At 43.4% G+C, this 21,482-nt stretch overlaps 1 protein-coding gene and 1 pseudogene across 1 annotated transcript in view; one reads left to right on the plus strand and one right to left on the minus strand.

Moving 5' to 3' along the window:
• PARP4 (poly(ADP-ribose) polymerase family member 4) overlaps nucleotides 1-20,827 on the minus strand; it is a 77,103-nt gene extending 56,276 nt beyond the window's left edge. Inside the window, 10 exon segments of the mRNA XM_070380564.1 lie at nucleotides 218-378; nucleotides 3,498-3,671; nucleotides 4,490-4,627; nucleotides 5,127-5,276; nucleotides 7,353-7,466; nucleotides 8,223-8,298; nucleotides 11,752-11,821; nucleotides 14,302-14,503; nucleotides 15,700-15,832; nucleotides 20,708-20,827. Of these exon segments, the coding sequence (XP_070236665.1) occupies nucleotides 218-378; nucleotides 3,498-3,671; nucleotides 4,490-4,627; nucleotides 5,127-5,276; nucleotides 7,353-7,466; nucleotides 8,223-8,298; nucleotides 11,752-11,821; nucleotides 14,302-14,503; nucleotides 15,700-15,832; nucleotides 20,708-20,730 (1,241 nt within the window). The 5' untranslated portion in view covers nucleotides 20,731-20,827.
• LOC102274527 (antizyme inhibitor 1 pseudogene) lies at nucleotides 11,974-13,261 on the plus strand (annotated as a pseudogene).
• Nucleotides 20,828-21,482: the final 655 nt, after the last annotated feature.

The following is a 21,482-nucleotide window of genomic DNA, read 5'->3' on the forward strand; positions in this document are numbered from 1 at the left end:
GCAACAGTAGGTGAACTTGGAATGGACTGCAACAGTGGGGAGTGTTTAAGCACAGAACACAGCTCTGAGCCCTATTATAGACACAGAAGTGAGTATCTGTCATCACATCGTGATTACTCTGCAGTGAGGATTAATTATCTAGGTGTGTGAAGATCTGCTCTACCAGAATCTGAAGCAAGTTAAAGAGTGGACCCTCACCTATCTCCTGCAATCCTACCTGTGATTATTCTGCAACACTTCTTCTCTTACTCTCAAAAATTCTTCAGTGTTCGGCTCAACATGCTCAATTTTGCATCTCAAAGCTCGGTATTTGGCAAGAGACGGTGGGTTGGGTTTGGCCAAATTAGTTTCACAGACATTAACCATGTCTCTTATTAGCTGTAAGCAGAAATGATTACAGTCATTTCTACTTCTGACACGTCAGAACGACCACATATCAAAATAATTTATATCATACTGCATTTCTCAAAAAGGTTGAATAAGCTTTTTTCACCACCAACAAACTCAGTATGAGCAAAGAAAGAAACCCAAATAAACTGCAAAAACCGCCAAATAGTCACAATTCATAACACAGATTAAGCTTCTTAACTTACAAAGGTCCTAAAAACCATGAATAAAAACATCAAGACCCAAGAGAGAAAGAGGCAAAGGACATGAACAGACAGTTCACAGAAGAAACACAAACATCCCTAAAACATCTGGAAAGGTGCTTAGACTCACTACACGGAAGCCGTTTCTAGTGCATACACATGGTGAAGTTTGACAAAGACACAGCTCATAAGATGACAAGAAAAGGAAACTGTCATTCATCGGCCGTGACAGGGCAGCACAGAGAAACCCTGAGGGAAGCAGACAAAATCACCCGTTACTGACGTGTTTATTCTTTCGGGCTGCACTTCTCCCTTGGGGACTGCCTCTCAGAGATGTCCCTGCGCAAGAACAAGACACCAGACACACAGAGAGTTTACTTCCTGTGGCGTCATTCACTGTGTCTGGCGGGGATGGGTGGAGGATGCCCACCCAGGGGCATGTCCCACCGTGGACCAGAATGAGGGTGGTCTCCACACTCAGAGTACATTATGTCACGTAAAGAAAACAGGTGTAGGACAGTGAAGAGGGTATATGACTTTTTACATAGAAAAAGGGGGAAGGACTAAGTATGCTTGTTCATTTTCACGTTTATTTGCATAAAGAAATGGTGCAAAGACAAACAGGAAACTAACAAGCATGGTTATGTGTTCGGGAAGAGGAGCTGGAATAGGGGTGGTGGGGACAGGGTGCAACATAGTACACTTTTTAAATATAATTTTGACTTCTGAATCATGGGGATGTGTGATCTACTGAAAATACAGAATCCAGGTTAACAGTATTTGGGTGGGCAGCACACACCCTCTCAGTAGCAAAACCAGGAACTGAAGTTACACTCAGTGTTGAGGAAATCATGGAACTTTAAACATGGAGGTCCATTGTCAGCTCATTCACTAGCTCATCTCATTTGTTGGTTCCTCACATATTTTGGATTACAGACTCCTCTGGGAATCGGTGTGTGCATGCATGCTAAGTTGCTTCAATCATGTCCTTTACCACTAGCACCACTTGGGAATCTGTGGGAAGCTGTAATTTCCCCCAAACATGCAAAATTTAACATCCAAAAACTCCTCTGAAGTCTAGAGGTCATGGATCTCTGATTGTGTCCCAAATCCTTTATGCTCAGATGTGGCAACCCAGAGTCAGAGTGGGTGCTGCCTCACCCGGGACAGGGTGAGCCCTGTCTGCCTTCCTGCTGTTCTCTGTGAAAGAACAGCTCCTTCCCCCACTTCCGAGCAGTCTCAGTAATCCTATCCTCCTCAGCAGAAACTGGCTTAGCTATGCACACATGACTTGCTTCTGGCTAAAGAAATACCCAAGACATGGAAGCAACCCATGCCCACTGACAGATGAATGGATAAAGATGTAATACATATATACAATGGAATACTACTCAGTCATAAAAAAGAATAAAATAATGCCTAAAATAATGCCATTTGCAGCAATATGGATGGAACTAGAGATTATCACACTAAGTGAAGTAAGTCAGACAAAGACAAATATCTATGATGTCACTTGTATGTGGAATCAATATTGTTGTTGTTCAGTTGCTAAGTCATGTCCAATGCTTTGTGACTCCATAGACTCCTCTGTCCATGCCTGCAACATGCCAGGTTCCTCTGTCCATGAAATTTCTCCAGGCAAGAACAGTGGAGTGAGTAGCCATTCCCTTTTCCAGGGGTTCTTCCCGACCCAGGGATCAAATCCATGTCTCCTGCATTCAGGTAGATTCTTTACTGTCTGAGCCACCAGGGAAGCCAAATGAACTTATTTATGGAACATAAACAGACTCACAAACATAGAAAATAAACTTATAGTTACAAAAGGGGAGGGATAAATTAGGAGTCTGGGATTAACAGATACATACCCTTACATATAAAAGAAGTAAATATAAAGAAATAAAAAATCAAGGATTTACTGTAGCATAGGGAGCTATATCCAACATCTTACAGTACCTATCATAGAAAAGTACGTGTGTGTATATATATGTGTACATGTGTGTATATATATGTGTACAATATATATGTATATAGCTATGTGTGTATATAAAACCTAGCCACTTCGCTGTACACCTGAAACTAACACTATATTATAAATGAACTATACTTAATTTAAAAATAATAATAAAAAGAAAAATAAGAGGGTACTGGGGGCATCCTCCAAGAAACATAAGAAGAAACCATCCAGGAAGGATGCTGTGGGCTGATGGGAAGGGGAGTTGGCAGAGGGGGGAGCCATTCCTACAGGAAGCACAGAAGTGGGAAGAGACCAGGCCCCAGTGAGGTTGCAGCCTTGAGTGAACTGGACCAGTGGCCACCCCACAGCTGCACTACTCGTCCTACAGGGTGACAAGCCTCCTCATTGTTCAAGTCAGGAGCAGCTTTCTGTTTCTTCTAGGAAAGAATCCTACCTATCTCCTGATCCGGAAAGTCATTTCACAACATAGCAATTTTGAAAATTCTTTTTTTGTGTATGTGAGTGTGTGTGTGTGTGTGTGTGTGTGTGTGGCGGGGGGACTGTGCTAGGTCTTCCTCACAGGCTTCTCTAGATACGGTGTGTGGGCTTAATTGCCTGGGACCAGGTAGGATCTTAGTTCCAAGGCCAAGCATTGAACCCACATCCCCTGCATTGGAAGGCAGATGCTTAACCACTGGACCATCAGGAAGTCCCCAGCGTAACAATTCTAAACACTTGCTTCTGCACCATTCTTCCAACACAGGCTCTTTTGGGAGTGTGATTCAGGTAACTTCCATAAGGACCCCAATCACCCCCAAATGGCTCAACCGTTTGTTTTTGAGGAATCTCAAGAGCCAAATTTTGTGATCCAGTGTTATCTCAGTCAGATGTGAAAGACCCCTCTCCCCTGTCCCCACAAAGTGTAAACTGAACCCCAAGGTGCAGAGGCTTACCTGGCACAGGTCCTCCTTCTTAGCCAGCAGGCTCAGGCTGACCTTCTCGGCCACAGCAGCTCTGTGAGGGATTAATCTGTAGAACTCGGTCAGCATCATTTGCAGTTGCTCCTGTGTTTCTCCATTTCTCATTGCTTCCTTTACCAGGAGGAGAATTCCCTCTGCCTTGCTCACCTTTAAATAGAAGATGACACATGATTATTAAAATTTAACTTGATAATCTAGAAAAAGTAAAGTAACTTGTATAAAAATACCTAAGATGGTTCTTAGATACATGACTATTAGCTTTCGACTGGACACGTACAAAGCAAGCTTGATGCTGTTGAAAATGCATCTCATTTCCAAACTGGGCTGGGCTTAACTAGAGGAGGGAACCAGAGTCCTCATTGTCAGCGTGTCTGCATCCACGTTCGAGTCCACAGAGAGGAGTTCTCACTAGGGGACTTCCTTCCACATGAGACATTTAGAAAGACGTCTGGATCAGGCTCAGGGATGAAGCCCACCAGAACACCTTTTTCATCACACAAGTGCCTTTGGACTTGATCCCATTACTCTCTCCACGAGTTATTTCAATGTGCTGGTGCAGCCACACATGCTCTACCCCTGGGAACACCTTCTTCACCTGCTCCTTCAATTGTACACAGTCAAGAAGAGCTTCCTGATGGCTGCAGGTGCACCTGCCCTTCCCCACACGGTCGAAGGCTCAAGACGGTCACTCTGAAGTGGACCAGGGTCTGTACCTCTCCCTGAGGATCTGCAGCGCCCATGTCCCAGGCCTGCCCTGCTCTGCTCCCAAGGCTGATGCTGCAGATGGGACTCTAGTTTCCTCGGAAGTCCACTTCCCAGCAGCGCCCCTCGTGCCCCTCTCTCCATCGAGAGAAGGAAGAGCAGCAGCACAGCGGGAGCCTGGTTCAGATGAGGCACAGGCCTCTAAGCCACAAGCAGAAGGCAGGCTTGCCTGGCAGAACCTGCTTCCAGGACACGGCACTCACGTCATTCAGGCTCATCATGCCCACAGGTCTCAGCAGTGTGTCCTCCAGGCGGCCGAGGGCTTCTGCCCAGAGCATCTCCACCAAGCCGCTCACCTCGGGGCTCAGGGCATTCGAGTTTATTACCTCCTCCAAAAGCAACTGCAACCACAGAGAAACAGAGAAACATCCACAAAGAGTTCATGAGTGTGCTCCTTTAAACCTGAGATAAGCAGAGGTGTGAGAGGAAACAGCCCATGTCATCCCAGGAGAGGGTGACTGTTAACCCCGGGCCCCTCCCAACTTGCCCTTGCTCCTTGTCCTCCTCTCTTGACCCTCTTCTCTTTTACCCCCATGCTGTTTTCCCTCCTGCCTTTTTATTCACTCTGCAATTCTTTAGGCCTGCTGTGGCATTAAAGATCAAGTGGCATTAAGGGTTTGAGGACCCTGACTCCTGGGCCTGGCTCCCAGTAAAATCTCTGGGAAGCTAGGTCTGTGGCTCATCCTGGGACTCACTCCCCACTCGACTCTGTGGGCCCCTCTTCCCTTCTTTTAACTCCTATTCTCATCTCCTGCCAGCTTTTTATTTGTCATGAAGAAAACATTTCTGTTAAATCTATTTAATCAGTAATACAGAAGAATATGTAGAAATCAAGCTTACTGCTTGCAGTTTTTCAGATGCTAACTGGGTTGCTTCAGGTGTAAAATGTTCTCTCAGTAGAAAGCCTTGTTTCTTCAGTTCCTCAATATAATTCTCATAGTATTCACTTGCGTCTGCAGAGGTTTTCTTCACAGAGGACTGCCTTCTGGTCTGTAAGTTAGAGCACGCAGCACAGTGTCAGGACATGAGCACATGGAAGCCTATTAGCACATCGACCTTTGCTGAACACCTACTGGGTGCCGTGGTGGGGGTGGGGGTGGGGAACAGGGTCACAGATACGGCGCCTCCGCTAGTTTCCTGCTGTAACAGAACTGAGAAACTAGTATTTCAAGGAATGACTTCACATTTTCAATTCTTGACAAAACAGCCTAAAATCTGCAAGTTGGGGGGGAAAGTTTGAGAGGCACGGCAGGTGGGAAAGAAGCACTGGACTCACGGAAGAGCCTCAGGACATGTGTTCAGAGCCCAGAATCTGACCTTACACACCATCCTACCCCGCTTTGAAGTCTGGCTTCTAGCCTTCCAGAAATAAGAAAACCGGGCGAGGCGAGGAAAGAAAAATACCTCAGAGATGAGGCATCGTTGGAGACAGGCACAGCCTAAACGAAAGGACTGCCCTAGCCAAGGAGACAGGAAGGGGTGCTGGCAGGTCACGCAGACAAAGGCAGAGGCAAACACCGTGATCATTCCTGCCGTCCTGATGGGGTGTCTGTCCCCCCCAAATCCTGCCCCATCCCAACCTCAGCGAACATGGAGGGCTTGCCCAGTGGGCTGTGGAGACCCTGCGGGCTGTGCATGGGGGTTGGATCGCATGGGGCCAATAACCCTGCCCCACTGGCCGCAGGACACACACCACGTCCATGTCACTCCATTCAAGCAGGGAAAGTTAAAAAAAAAAAAAAAAGAACAAGGGCCAAGATTCAATAAAATCAATTTTTGCAAAAAAAACAAAATAAAAAAAAGGTAAAATTTAACCTAATTTTGGAAGATTTCTGCCACAATGGATTAACAAAGGACAAGGGCCAGAGAAGCTCTGTCTCTTTCATCAGGGAGGGTTATGCCCATTGAGGGAACAGACTCACCCAGGAGCAGAAGGGCCAGGCTGGAGGAGGGAGGCTGGGAAGGCAGAAGCAGCTCTGACACATTCTACCTGGTTTTCAACTTGATTTTTACTTACTTTTCACCCACATACCTAAATTCTCCACAAAACATGGTCTACATTTCTGGGTAAAAGGTTAACAAAGTCTTTCTCTTTCTTGGACACACTTGACCTTGGGTTAATCTTTTATGTCCTCATGGAATCTTGATAGGTGTGGGATACCAGCTGTAATATTTGGCAGAACTGCTTGGGTAATGGAGTTCCACACCAGGACTGGAGGTCAGCAGTGTACACCGACAGATGGCCAGCCTCAGCCCTGGGCCCAGGACTGTGTAACTGTCTCCCTGCTGGGCGTCAGGAATCCGGGGGCATCACCAGCAGTCTGGGCCCTGAGATGTCTCCTTCCTGGACGACAGCTGACCCCCACTGTGGGGAATGGGTGAGGCAGGCGCGTCCTGAGCCTGAGAGAACCACTGTGTGGTCACTCGAAGGGGAGCCTGTGAGCCTCCGGTCAGTTAGCATCTCACAGAAGACTCTGACAGGGCTGCAGGCTTTACTTGGAACTTCAGGTGTAGGCTCTGGGTTGTTTTTTTTCCCTACCTGTCTTAGGTCAGAACCCTGCCCTTGACCTGACACTGACCTCGAGAAGGTCATGGGCATGGACAGCCCCACTTGCTGTCCCTGAGCCCAGGCACTTCACACATTTCAGTAGCAGCTGAGTCACGGCGGGGGCAGGACCATGATTTGCTGTCCCTCCCAATTTCCAAGGGTGGGTGTGTTGTCTTTTCACCTCACACTAGGAGTGGCCTCTAGGCGACTCCCTGGTACAGAGCAGGTGTTTAATGAAGTGAGTGAAGGGATCCAGTGCCAAGGTACAAACATTAGCAAAGTTTCTGTAAGTAACTCAGAGCAGGAGCAGGAACCTGCACCCCAGGGAATGTTCTCCTGGCTCCCAGCCTGCACTCCTCACCTCCATATCCCAAAAGAGCACCTCTCCACTTTTCAAAATGGTACTAGCTAAAAAGAGAGACGCTAACAGATTGGCTGGTTCAATTTACCAGTTTTTACCAAATTCGCTATCAACAAGGTGGACAATAAAAACGTAGGTGTCACCACGAAGCCCTTACCTGGGTGCCAGTGGCCAGGAGGAAGTGTGTGCATATCAGAAAGCCACGGTCCCCAGGGCCCTGGAGGCACTGCAGCTCCACCACCGCGGTCTCCTTACCTCCCTCTGTCACAACCTGGAAAACATGTTGCTCTTTTATAAACTGCATTCACTAAATAACAAACTACACATGCCATTTAAAAATGTTGATTATAAACCTGATACAAATTATATCATTTGCAGATATAATTTAGAAAGTAAATAGAAAATAAAAATCATCTGGAGTCCTACTACAGATATATAATCACTATTAATATTTTTTTATATTTCCTTCTGGGATTTTTGTTATAAATATACTTGTATATGTTTAAACCATCCCACTTTTCACATTTTCTTAATCACAGAGAAAATGTTATTTTCAAGTTATATTTTATTAAAATATCTTAAAAATACAAATGGAGCATCATTTTAAATGCTACTGTTATTTTGCATTTATATGATGCCAGAGGAAAAGTTTTTTGTTTTTCTTTTTAATGAAAAATAATGGAAATTCAACATAGTGTAAATACTTGGTGTGAAATCTACTCTTTTAAAATACAAGAAACTGTTAACAGAGAGGAATATCTTCATTTTTTAATGTCATATTAAGTTTTTGTGCTATTTATATTTTTACTATATTTTATTATAAGCATGCATTTCTTTTATAATAAAAACACTAAAATTAAACATTTTAAATGTGAAGTTTTTTTACTATTAAAAATCAATTCATATATTAAGGAGTATTTATTCAGGAGATGCATAATTTTTCAAAAACGGGAAGATTATCAAACAGGAAAAATAATCAGAAGACTTCAAACAGCTTTGTTCCCTCAACTAGAAATTAGACTCTTACTTTTTCCAAGATGTTATATTTTGCAACTTCAAAATCTTGAGGAAAATGAGGAATTTCAACACCCTCTGCATAAAACCTGAAATTTGTATAATACAATATTAACATTAAAATGAAGCTTTAGACTAAACAGACTTTTCGTAAAATTTTTCTTGTAGCTCTCCTAATTCCATACAAAATATAAGTTCTTAACACCTCCTTAGATATTCTAAAGATGGCAACAAGGTCCTGTGGAGAGAATGGATTGATCCCTTCTGTACACAATTCTAGAGCTCTGAGTGCTGTGAGTCTACAACAGGGTGTGGGGGGGTGACATGTGTCACGGAGATGGGGGCAGGGGGACCTGTGTTCACCCTGGGCTCTGGCCCTTGGAAGCCGGTCACTCCAGAGGGACCCATACCTCTCCAGACTACACTCAAGTCCTCTTTACAATAATTAGCTAATTAACAAACTAATTAATTAAGGGTATCAGATTTCCTATAATCTGTATTTTTATTTTTGATATTTGTTCTCTCTTGTAACATGAAGATTAACAATAAAGTGGGATCAACTGTGATGTTTAAATGACAGTGCAGCTGAGGGTATGTACACTTTAAGAGTCCATATAGAACTTTAGACTCATATATGTCATTGGGGAAGGTTGTGTTATTTCTATCTCTATTTATTTAAAATATCAGTTCAGTTCAGCTGCTCAGTCATGTTTGACTCTTTGTGACCCCATAGACTGCAGCACGGCAGGCTTCCCTTTCCATCACCAAATCCTAGAGCCTGCTCAAACTCATGTCCATTGAGTTGGTGATGCCATCCAACCATCTTATCCCCTGTTGTCTCCTCTTCCTGCCTTCAATCCTTCCCAGTATCAGGGTCTTTTAAAGTATCAGGTAGAGACTAATGAATGGTCTTTACTCTGAACGCTGTTCAGGAAGGTAACAGAAAGAGCAGACTGCCCAAATCTCATCTCCAGTGGTTTTTCTTTTTTAAAATCAACCTAATAATTACATCTAGTCTCATATAATACTGATAAAAATAATTATCACTATAGTAAGTGAATAAGTAAAAACTTAATAGTTAGATAAGCAAGATAAATTAAAATACTATAAAAATACTGATGTACTAATAGCATTTTAATACTGAGGTTTACAAAACATTTTACAAACTATGTAAAGTCTTAAAGATCAAACTCAAGACCTATATATAGAAAACTATAAAACACTGTGAAAGAAATCAAAGAGGACACTAATAGATGGAGAAATATACCATGTTCATGGATTGGAAGAATCAATATAGTGAAAATGAGTATACTACCCAAAGCAATTTATAGATTCAATGCAATCCCTATCAAGCTATCAACGGTATTCTTCACAGAGCTAGAACAAATAATTTCACAATTTGTATGGAAATACAAAAAACCTCGATTAGCCAAAGCTATCTTGAGAAAGAAGAATGGAACTGGAGGAATCAACCTACCTGACTTCAGGCTCTACTACAAAGCCACAGTCTTCAAGACAGTATGGTACTGGCACAAAGACAGAAATATAGATCAATGAAACAAAATACAAAGCCCAGAGATAAATCCACGCACATATGGACACCTTATCTTTGACAAAGGAGGCAAGAATATACAATGGATTAAAGACAATCTCTTTAACAAGTGGTGCTGGGAAAACTGGTCAACCACTTGTAAAAGAATGAAACTAGAACACTTTCTAACACCTTACACAAAAATAAACTCAAAATGGATTAAAGATTTAAACGTAAGACCAGAAACTACAAAACTCCTAGAGGAGAACATAGGCAAAACACTCTCCGACATACATTACAGCAGGATCCTCTATGACCCACCTCCCAGAATATTGGAAATAAAAGCAAAAATAAACAAATGGGACCTAATTAAACTTAAAAGCTTCTGCACAACAAAGGAAACTATTAGCAAGGTGAAAAGACAGCCTTCAGAATGGGAGAAAATAATAGCAAATGAAGCAACTGACAAACAACTAATCTCAAAAATATACAAGCAACTCCTGCAGCTCAATTCCAGAAAAATAAATGACCCAATCAAAAAATGGGCCAAAGAACTAAATAGACATTTCTCCAAAGAAGACATACAGATGGCTAACAAACACATGAAAAGATGCTCAACATCACTCATTATCAGAGAAATGCAAATCAAAACCACTATGAGGTACCATTTCACCCAGTCAGAATGGCTGCGATCCAAAAGTCTACAAGCAATAAATGCTGGAGAGGATGTGGAGAAAAGGGAACCCTCTTACATTGTTGGTGGGAATGCAAACTAGTACAGCCACTATGGAGAACAGTGTGGAGATTCCTTAAAAAACTGGAAATAGAACTGCCTTATGATCCAGCAATCCCACTGCTGGGCATACACACTGAGGAAACCAGAAGGGAAAGAGACACGTGTACCCCAATGTTCATCACAGCACTGTTTATAACAGCCAGGACATGGAAGCAACCTAGATGTCCATCAGCAGATGAATGGATAAGAAAGCTGTGGTACATTTACACAATGGAGTATTACTCAGCCATTAAAAAGAATTCATTTGAATCAGTTCTAATGAGATGGATGAAACTGGAGCCTATTATACAGAGTGAAGTAAGCCAGAAAGAAAAACACCAATACAGTATACTAACGCATATATGTGGAATTTAGAAAGATGGTAACAATAACCCTGTATACGAGACAGCAAAAGAGACACTGATGTATAGAACAGCCTTATGGACTCTGTGGGAGAGGGAGAGGGTGGGAAGATTTGGGAGAATGGCATTGAAACATGTATACTATCATGTATGAAGTGAGTCGCCAGTCCAGGTTTGATGCACGATACTGGATGCTTGGGGCTGGTGCACTGGGACGACCCAGAAAGATGGTATGGGGAGGGAGGAGGGAGGAGGGTTCAGGATGGGGAACACATGTATACCTGTGGCAGATTCATTTTGATATTTGGCAAAACCAATACAATATTGTAAAGTTTAAAAATAAAATAAAATTTAAAAAAAATGGGGGAAAAATTTAAATAAAATTATTTGAATTCACTAAGAAATATCCAAAAGCATAAACAAACTCAGGAAAACTACAAGCAAAATAAATAAATAAATAAATAAATAAAATTGTCTCTGAATGTTACTGTCATGATCTTGTAAATAGAAAATCATAGAGTGCACCAAGAATTGTTAGAACTAGTCAGCAAAGTCAGTAAAGTTGCATTATACAAAATTAATACACAAAAATTGAGGTATAAATGACATACAACTTCATATTAATCTTCAGGTATACAATATAATAATGTCAGAAATGTCTCAATATGATATTCTTTTACTATTTTACTGTCTGAGAGTTTGTGTTTCTATTTATTTTATTTTTTTTTATTTCTCTGGATATACTGTGACTTTGTTTTTAGCAGTACTTTGTTGTGTTTATTAGGTAATGTCCCTTTTTATTTTTGAACAATGTGACTTAGTATGAAGTTGATAAAATAAAAAAAAAAAACTTAAAAAAAAAAAAGTAGATTACTTAGTGAGTTCAACAGTGTTCTCCTTCTCTGTGGAACTGTCCAGGAATGAAGAATCATTCATTTCCATTTCTAGAATTAAAACAAACAAAGCATGTTTACTACCCAAATATATATTAAAATTAGTTAACAATAAATCTTGCTATGCTGTTATGTTTTCTTAGGTGTCCTTAAATTAGCTATGGGCTTCCCTTATGGCTCAGATGGTAAAGAATCTGACTGCAATGTCGGAGACTTGGGTTTGATCCCTAGCTTGGGAAGATCCCCTGGAGAAGGGAACAGCTACCCACTCCAGTATTCTGGCCTGGAGAATTCCACGGACTGTATAGTCCATGGGGTTGCAAAGAGTCAGATACGACTGAGTGACTTTCACTTTCACTTTCACTTTAAATTAGCTATGGGCTTCCCAGGTGGCGTTAGTGGTGAAGAACCTGCCTGCCAATGCAGGAGACATAAAAGACTTGTAATCTAGACTGTACTTTGTGAGGCTCACTTGGTTCTCCAGTCCTGGGTCTGGGGGCGCTAGCACCGTCCACACAGCTCCAGTCTGCAGGCCCGACATGTGCTGCTGTGGGCGTGGACCAGCCCTGCCCCATCTCCCCTTCTCTGAGGTCTCACTACCTACTGCAGCAGAAGGTTAACACCGAGGGCAGCACTACCCTGAAGAACAATAGGTGTTTTTTTTTCAATGTGCTAAGGAACTTGGTGTCTAAATTACTGGGGTCAAATTTCATGTTTCAAGGGTCTGCAAAGACTCTCAAGTAAACACCCACACTCTATCAGATGCCCAGTGTGGGACGTGGCTGCAGAACTCAGCCTCACAATGAACACGCTAGACGTTGTGGATGGGGGAGGGGGACGGTCACAGGAACTAAACTTCAGCTGAAAGAGGTTCATATGTTGCCAGCCCGGTGCTGGATGTTCCAATTTCCAGAAGGATCTAGCATTAAGACAACTTCAGGACCTAGAAGATACTAGGTGTCTTCCGCCTTTACATTTGCTATTAACATCATTGAAAAGAAAGCTATTGAAAGTGATAACATTTTTCTCTGGAATAGAAAACACCAGAAGTGATGAGCCAGACTTTGTGTATTATCCGAATGATGGGGTTTATGGTTCTTTTGCAAGTAAACTGTCTAAGGACTTAAATACCATCCCGAAGATTCACAAGAAATACAAGGATGAAGTTTACAAGCAGGCTGTGGGGTCCATCCTGTGATGAGCTTGATCAAACTGTGTAAAACTCTCTTATTGAATATTGGAGGCTGGCTTTTCTCTGATAGCATGGAAGCAGATTCTTTCCACAAACCATCTGCTTTGAACGCTTTTTCAGAGCCAGCCGTTTATCACAGGATGTCATTCAGTGACTGGCAAGAGGGGAGGATGCTGCAATCACTTCGGACACAATGATGAAAGCTCTTCTCTGTGCCTTCACCCACTCAGCCAAGCCTCCAAGACAGCTTCTCCACTGATGCTTCAACAGGCATCAGCACTTTCTTTAGAAAGATCTGAAGTAGCAGGTGAAGTTAGTCTACATTCCAGTGTGGAACCATGTGAACAGTTTTATTCTGTTAATTCTCTTGCAAACAAAAACCATTAGTATTAGGTGTTTGGGACCAGATCAAACCAGCTTTCATCTATAATTCACTGTGGGTAATTGGGAGATTTAGGTAATGTGTTCAGATTTAAACTTGACGCTTTGCCCTACCTTATATGCATTTAAAATTAAATATGCAACAAAATGGAGGATGTGGTGGTGATGGAAGCCTACTCACTGGATTCCCCATTAAACAATTTACATACAAGTAGTACAAGTTTTCATATTAAGGATTCACATTAAAAAGTTTTGCAAAGTCAACATCTTTCACTAAGATGTATCAAATGTCAATGGAAGACCAGTCCTGACTTCAGCAGATATGTTCAGTGTATATATAATGTGTAAACTTATGCTTTGAACAATAGTTTAATAAATGTAAAATTGCCTCATAGTATTTTTTGTATTTAACCTAATGTAGCCTTTGTATGACAATGAAATTTTGAATAGATTCAAAAAAATTACACATCAAGCTTTCTGAGATTATCAGTGTTTTTGTAGTCATTTTGAATCTGAGTGTACCAGACAGAATATTGAGAAATCTATTTCTATTGCTAAAGCAGTATTTTGCCCTTCACTAGTTTGCTGACCCTTTTCTGGGATGATAAGAAGCCTGCTTAGTTTCATAGTATTTGGACAATCTTTTGTCAATAATATCTTTGATATACCAAAATGTTTACTGTAGAAACTCTAATACATTAAGTGTGTGTGCTCAGTCGCTAAGTTGTGTATGACTCTTTGTGACCCCATGGACTATAGCCTACCAGGCTTCTCTGTCCATAGGATTTTCCAGGCAAGAATACTGGAGGGGGTTGCCATTTCCTTCTCCAGGGGCTCTCCCTGACCCAGGGATCAAACCCACATCTCCTGCATTGCCAGGTGGGTTCTTTACCACTATCAACATCTGGGAAGCCCCAAGGAAGCCCAAAACATTAGGCACTTGACATGAAATACTTACTAGGGCTGCTCCATTCTTCACTGGAAGCTGATGTGATGTCCAATGACTCACTGGGACCATAAATCTTTGTATCCAGCAGTCTTCTTTCTTTGATAGATTCCCATACAAAATCTGGGTTTGCAATAAGAATATGGTTCTTCTGAATAGACTTCAGCTGATACTGGCTCAGAACATCAGCATTGTCTAAGATTACATGTGTGCACTGAGAAAAAACAAGTAATTATGCATTAGTAAAGACAAAAATAAATTATTTGTACCTGTTTTTTCACCCCATTGGTACTAATATTTCTCAGATTTCTAAAACTTTTATGAATGACAATCTCTAGTTACATAAAAGTTTTTAAAAATCAACAGAGTATGGATATGGGTGTACCATAATTGATTAACCAACTAACCACCTCATCATAAAAAGTAAAACTTGAAGTCCAGTTATTAGACCCCAGGCCTGAAATGCAGGGCCTGTCCCCTAGGCTGCGCTTCCCTCTGGGTCACTGGGGGGGGGGGGCCGACTCCCATCCTGGACCATCCTGGACCACAGCCCACAGGGAGCCTGCTTGTTCTATGAGGTACATTCTATTCCAGCCAGGAGGTACTGGGTGCTTCTCTGGCATTTAATACTTTGCCTGTGAATGTCAGAAATGAAATGTCCCAATTTGCCACCAGTTAGGCAGAATCATACAACTTAACCTACCTCACCATCTCTGTGGATAGATGAATAATTCCTGCCTATTCTCAGTCCATTTTCTGGGTAGAGAATGCCAACAGGGTCTCTAATTTTAGAAACTTTGCAATCTTTTTGGACATTATTTTTCAATATATATAAACATCTGAAATGTGCACACCAGGTACTATAACAAAGGAAGTAGTTTGATATGTGACAGTGAGGAATGATCTCTCAAATTGTGAAGTGGAAAAGTAAGTGCAGAATGTGTTTTCTGCGTTTGGGCTGAAACAGAGCTGTGTGCTTGTGTGCACTCATATGTCCTCGTGTGTGCTATCTATGCAGAGAGCAGCTCCAGAATCGGGAACCACGGTGGGAAATAAGTTAACTTATTATTGTTTTACTTTTTAGATATTCTACAACGTATAGATATTCATATTTATTCAAAAATAAATGGATAAAATTATAAATCAACAAATTAAAAGAAATAATGAATGCCTTTGAACCGCTCATTCTACTCTTAAGGAAGTAACTAAAGAAATGTATGAGGATGGGACAAGAAAACATCCAGCACACCACTGTCCACAACAGTGAAAACTGGAAACAACTGCACACTTTCTCCTGCCTTTTCTGGCTTTCTCCTGCTGCCGATTTCCTCTGCTTGCCCTTCTAACCATGACTTGCCCTCAGGTAATGCACAATGTTTATCATACAGTTGTCATAAAATTTGAAAATACCTGAGCATTTAATAAAAAGGAAAAATTTCCACCATTTTCCTTAATATCAGTTTGTAGTTTTCTCTTCTGTTGACGAGTTAAGTGCTTGGCTTTCAAACAGAAGGTACAGTTTGCGAAGATTCCCACAGTCATCCTGTAGGAAAAAAAGTTTCAAGTCTGAGTTCTTAAGGATTCTCTTTCCAGTGAATATAATTGACACTGAATTTAGAATTGTTCTACAGGAAAACTGTGGGGCAGTTGGATGTTATTTTTTTTTTAAAAGATATTGCAATCATGTTATAATCACAAAATCTCAACATTATCCAAATTTGTAAACTGCATGTTGGTTTCTAATTTTTGTGGCTAATACTGTAACACCCCCAAATCCTTGTGCATAGACTCATGATACTCATCTTCATGAAAATGTAGCAGGTATCGGTTATAAATGGGTGTGTTTTAAGACTATGAAAGTGAAAGTCACCCAGTTGTGTCCAACTCTTTGCGACCCCATGGATTCTATAGTCCATGAAATTCTCCAGGCCAGAATACTGGAATGGGTAGCCTTTCCCTTCTCCAGGGGATCCTCCCAACCCAGGGATCAAACCCAGGTCTCCCGCATTGCGGGCGGATTCTTTACCAGCTGAGCCACAAGGGAAGCCCCAAAATACTCGAGTGGGTAGCCTATCCCTTCTCCAGCGGGTATTCCCGACCCAGGAATTGAACCGGGGTCTCCTGCATTGCAGGCGGATTCTTTACCAACTGAGCTATGAGGGAAGCCCATTTTAAGACCATAGAAGCATTTATTTCTAAATTAAAAATTAAGATTATGTGACAGTGAAGCCATGAATTTTTACATATAATTCTTCTCTAAACTCAAAGAGGCTCATTAGTTACACAAGTTTCTGTAAAACCACTCTGGGGGAAAAAATTTGAACCATTAATATTAAAAATACTGTTATTTTTAGACATAACATAGAAAAAAAGAATTACTTCTAAGAAAAATAAGCATATTTTTAACTGAAAGAACTTTTATGTGTATTTAACTAATGAGTGGTGAGATATTGGGTTTAATAGACAGTAGCTATTTGTCAAGCTTTGAACCTGGAGTCTTCTCTGACAGCTTGTCCACAGTGAGCTGGTACTTTCCAGAAGGCTGCGGGTCCCACTGGGTTGAAAACGGTCAGTGAGCAGGTGACCTCTCAGGATGGCCTCCTTTGCTGCACCTGCCCTTGATCACTGGGTACCCCTGGCTGGAGTCCCACCCTAGGCCCTCTGCTGGGTCGTAGTGCCCACGGGAGACCCACAATGCACCTGTGTGCCAACGACCCCCAGTTTAGCACAGAAGGTCTATTGTGTCTCAGCGTGGGCCCCTGACATGTCCAGTCTCCTCCTGGCCAGCCCACTGGGCTGTGGTTCTAGGTCAAGGCCCCACCTGCCACGGGCACCTGCCATAGGCAACTGTTCTCCTCAGCTCTGGAGCCAGGCTCCCTCCCACCCCTACAGCCCTCCTTACTCCCCTACCAGCCACCTACCTCCCCCCACCCCCGGCAGTGGAACCTGTTTCCCTACCTCCGCTCCCCTGCGCCTCTCATTCCTTCACCACACTGAAGCATGAATAACCATTTTCTTATTTTGAAAATTATGCTTCAAATCAAATTCAATTTCCCTGTCAGGGTTCAAGACATGGCCTCCCCGCAGCCTCATCCTGGCCCAGGTGGCTTTTCTTCAGGTTGGCAAACCCTCAGGGCCTTCACACAGCTGTTCCTCTCCCTGGGACCCACCCACTGCTGCCACTCACACTGTTGTATCCCACCCAGGACCTAGTGGTGTCTGCCCAACAATCAACAAACTAAGGCTTCACATTTCTTGTTTCTTATATGGTCTAAGATCCAGTTAAACCGAAGTGCCTGGATTTAACTCTGCCTTTCTGCGGCATTAATGTTTACTAACTCCTTAACTTCACAGGTGTTGACTGTCTTTCACATGCAGATAGATTGATAATTAGCACTGTGCATAGACAAGAATGCTGATAGACACTGTGAAAGATATGGGACTATGCTATTCAGGTTCATCCACTTTGCTCTCAGTCTCCAACACTCAGAATGCTGTGTTGGCCCGGAATCGAACCTGCTTGGAAGGCAGCTACACTCACCACTATACCACCACTCACCACTATACCAACTCTGCACACGTGTATGTAGCACACATGTATTAAAGAAAAAGCACCTGTGATCCCTCCATCCAGAAACAACCCCAACTGTTAATACGGCAATATTTCTTTTTGGTATTATTTTACCCATATCATTACTATTTTGTACAGTATTCTTATAAAATGTTATTTATTCATATTGTTTATTTAAGTTTATGGACAGTTTCTCTAACTTTTCATGAGAATTTTCCTATGGCACTAAATGTTCTTTTAAAGAATTTGTAGTGGGGCATAAGTTTTCTGTTATTTAACTCCTACCCTGTCATCAGGTATTTGGTTATCTAAAATTGTTCATTATATATTTTGAAGAAAGTGTTAGTATATACATTTTTTTTCCTGTGTGGTAAAGTATACATGGGCTTTCCTGGTGGCTCAGCAGTAAAGAATCCACCTGCAATGCAGGAGACGTGGGTTTGATTCCTGGGTCAGGAAGATCCTCTGGAGAAGGAAATGGCAATCTATTCCAGTATTCTTGCCTGGAAAATTCCACGGACAGAGGAGCCTGGCTGGCTACAGCCCATGGGGTTGCAAAAGAGTTGGACATAACTAGCAACTAAACAACAACAAAGTATACGTAACATAAAATTTACTATTTTAATCATTTTTAAAGGAAATCAACCTTGAATATTCACTGGAAGGATTGGTGCTGAAGCTGATGCTCCAATACTTTGGCCAACTGATGCAAAGAGCAGACTTATTGGAAAAGACCCTTAATGCTGAGGAAGATTGAAGACAGGAGGAGAAGGGAACGAGGATGAGATCGTTGGATGTCATCACCGACTCAATGAATGTGAGTTTGAGCAAACTCTGGGAGATGGAAAGGACCGGGAAGCAGTTAATGGGGCTGCAAAGAGTCATGTCTGACTGAATGACTGAACAACAATAATTATTTTTAAGCATACAGCTCAGTAGCATTAAGTATATTCATATTGTGAAACCAGAATATAAAGATTTTAAACATATTAATAAATCTCTGTCCATGGAATTCTCCAGGCAAGAATACTGGAGACTGTTGCCGTTTCCTTCTTCAGGGGATCTTCCCTACCCAGGGTTTGAACCCGGGTCTCCTGCATTGCAGGCAGATTGTTTACCGTCAGAGCCGCCAGGGGAGGAAATGCCAGCTGAAAAGATGCCAGACTGGGTGGCTGTGAGCCTCCTCTGGTCCAGCAGAGGCTGCATGGGCAGGAGAGAGACTAACACTAAGTTTTGTGAAACTTCAAGTCTGGCCTTGACTCCTGTCTTCCTGCAGGTTCTGTCTGGAGTCTCCCTCAAACACCTGCCTCTTCTGTGAGCAGCTTCCTGACAGACACACACCATCTGTCAATATCTTCTTCTCATACGTTCTCTACATGAAGTCAATCTCACATCTTCAATGGAGACTGCTCTGTCACATGTGAGCTCTGGGTGTCTTCCATCCATCAGGCCCAGTTCAGCTTCAGGTCCGAAGAAACTCTAGCATTCCCCTCACAAATCCTGTCTCTATCCAGAAACCATGGATGCATCTGGGAGCAAGAGGCTCACTGCCACCCAATCTGGCATCTTTACAGCTGGCATTTCCTTCCCTGATGGCTCTGATAGTAAACAATCTGCCTGCAGTGCAGGAGACCTGGGTTCAAACCCTGGGTAAGGAAGATCCTCTGAAGAAGGGAACAGCAACAGTCTCCAGTATTCTTGCCTGGAGAATTTCATGGGCAGAGGAGCATGGCAGGCTACAGACCACGGTATCGAAAAGAGTTGGACAGGACTGAGGGACTAACGCTTTCCCTTCACTTCAAGAGCCCACAGCAGTGGCTTTAATCACACATCTCTCTGTAATCATGGGATGGCCTGCACTCTTAAGATTATCAGTGTCTCCAGGATGGCAAGCCTATGTGAACAGCTGGTCCTTGGTCATCTTTATATCCTTGGAATCTAGACATCTTTTGGCACACAGTAGGCATTCAACAGGAGAAGGCAATGGCAACCCACTCCAGTACTCTTGTCTGGAAAATCCCATGGATGGAAGAGCCTGGTAGGCTGCAGTCCATGGGGTCGCGAAGAGTCGGACACGACTAAACGACTTCATTTACACTTTTCACTTTCATGCATTGGAGAAGGAAATGGCAACCCACTCCAGTGTTCTTGCCTGGAGAATCCCAGGGACGGGGGAGCCTGGTGGGCTGCCGTCTGTGGGGTCACACAGAGTCGGACACAACTGAAGCGACTTAGCAGCAGCAGCAATAGCAGCAGGCATTCAACAAACGCTTGCTAACTATAAACTCTTCCAAGCATGATTAAAGCCTGCTGTGTGCTGTGCTTAGTCGCTCAGTCCTGTCATACTTTTTGTGGCCTCATGGACTGTAGCCTGCCAGGCTCCTCTGTCCATGCGGATTCTTCAGGCAAGAATACTGGAGTGGGTTGCCACGCCCTCCTCCAGGGGAATCTTCCTGACCCAAGGATTGAACCTGGGTCTCCTGCGTTGCAGGCGGATTCTTTACTGTCTGAGCCACCAGGGAAGCCAGAACTTATGGACTGCAGCGTACCAGCCTCCTCCATCCACGGAGTTTTCCAGGCAAGAGTACTGGAGTGGGGTGCCATTGCCTTCTCCCGGAATTTAAGCCTAGGAGTATTTAAAAAAAAAAAAACAACAACCCAAAACCCTTCTGACAAAACCTGCATTTCTGGGCTTAAATGTCATTAATTCCGCACATCTCTAATGGGACTGTTAAAACCCCTGCAATGGCAAAGCCCACACGCTGCGGCACTGCGTCCGCCCCAGAATACACTTCACGGCTCCACACAGGGCAGCAGCATGTTCTAAGGAGCTGAGACTGCACCCACGTCCGTGCGCTTTGCCGAGGCATCAGCTACTCATTTCCGGGCTTTCCACTTTGGACTCGCAGGTATCTTCCGTGTTTCCGTCCCGGGCTCCCTGTCACTCGCCACGTCGGGCTACAGTCCCTGATTAGTCACCAAAATGCAGTATTAGGCAAGTTTCTTTCTCTGGAACCTAACTTTCAGAAGAAAGCCTATTTAGCACATTGGAAACAAGAAAAAACTATCCAAAAAAAAAAAAAAAACCACCCAAGAAAAAACTAAGTTCTATCTCTATCTGCTCGCTTTTGCGAGCTGGGGACACCCCGAGGCACCCGGCAGCGGGGGTGTCTCCCAGCTGGCGGCGGCAGCGGCCGCTGCGGCGAGGGGACCAGCCCTTCCCGGACGATCGGCGCGGTCCCCTTCTCGGCCTCACCCCCGGACCTTCAGCTGACTTCCCCGCCCGACCGGTCGGCCGCAGCGGCGCCCACGCACCTGCCTGAGGCTCCGGCCCACTCAGGCGCTGGCGGCCTTGAGTTCTCGCCTTCCGACTCCCGGGACTTCAGGACTCGGGACTCCCGTGTCCGGGCACTTCCGGGTTTCGGGCGCGCCCCCCGCTCCGGGTTCTGGGGTTCCGGCGCCGCCCTGCACTGGCCGCGGCGCGCACGGCGGAGCCGTATAGCGCCGCGGATGGCGACAGGACTGTGCGCGGTCTTCCAGCGTCAGGACCCGGATTCATCTTTCAGGCGGGATTTGGGCTATGAGGAGAACTCCAAACTTCGTAGTTTGGGGAAAGCGGTGG

This window comes from Bos mutus, chromosome 12 (assembly GCF_027580195.1).
Source record: "Bos mutus isolate GX-2022 chromosome 12, NWIPB_WYAK_1.1, whole genome shotgun sequence".
NCBI classification, from domain to species: domain Eukaryota; kingdom Metazoa; phylum Chordata; class Mammalia; order Artiodactyla; family Bovidae; genus Bos; species Bos mutus.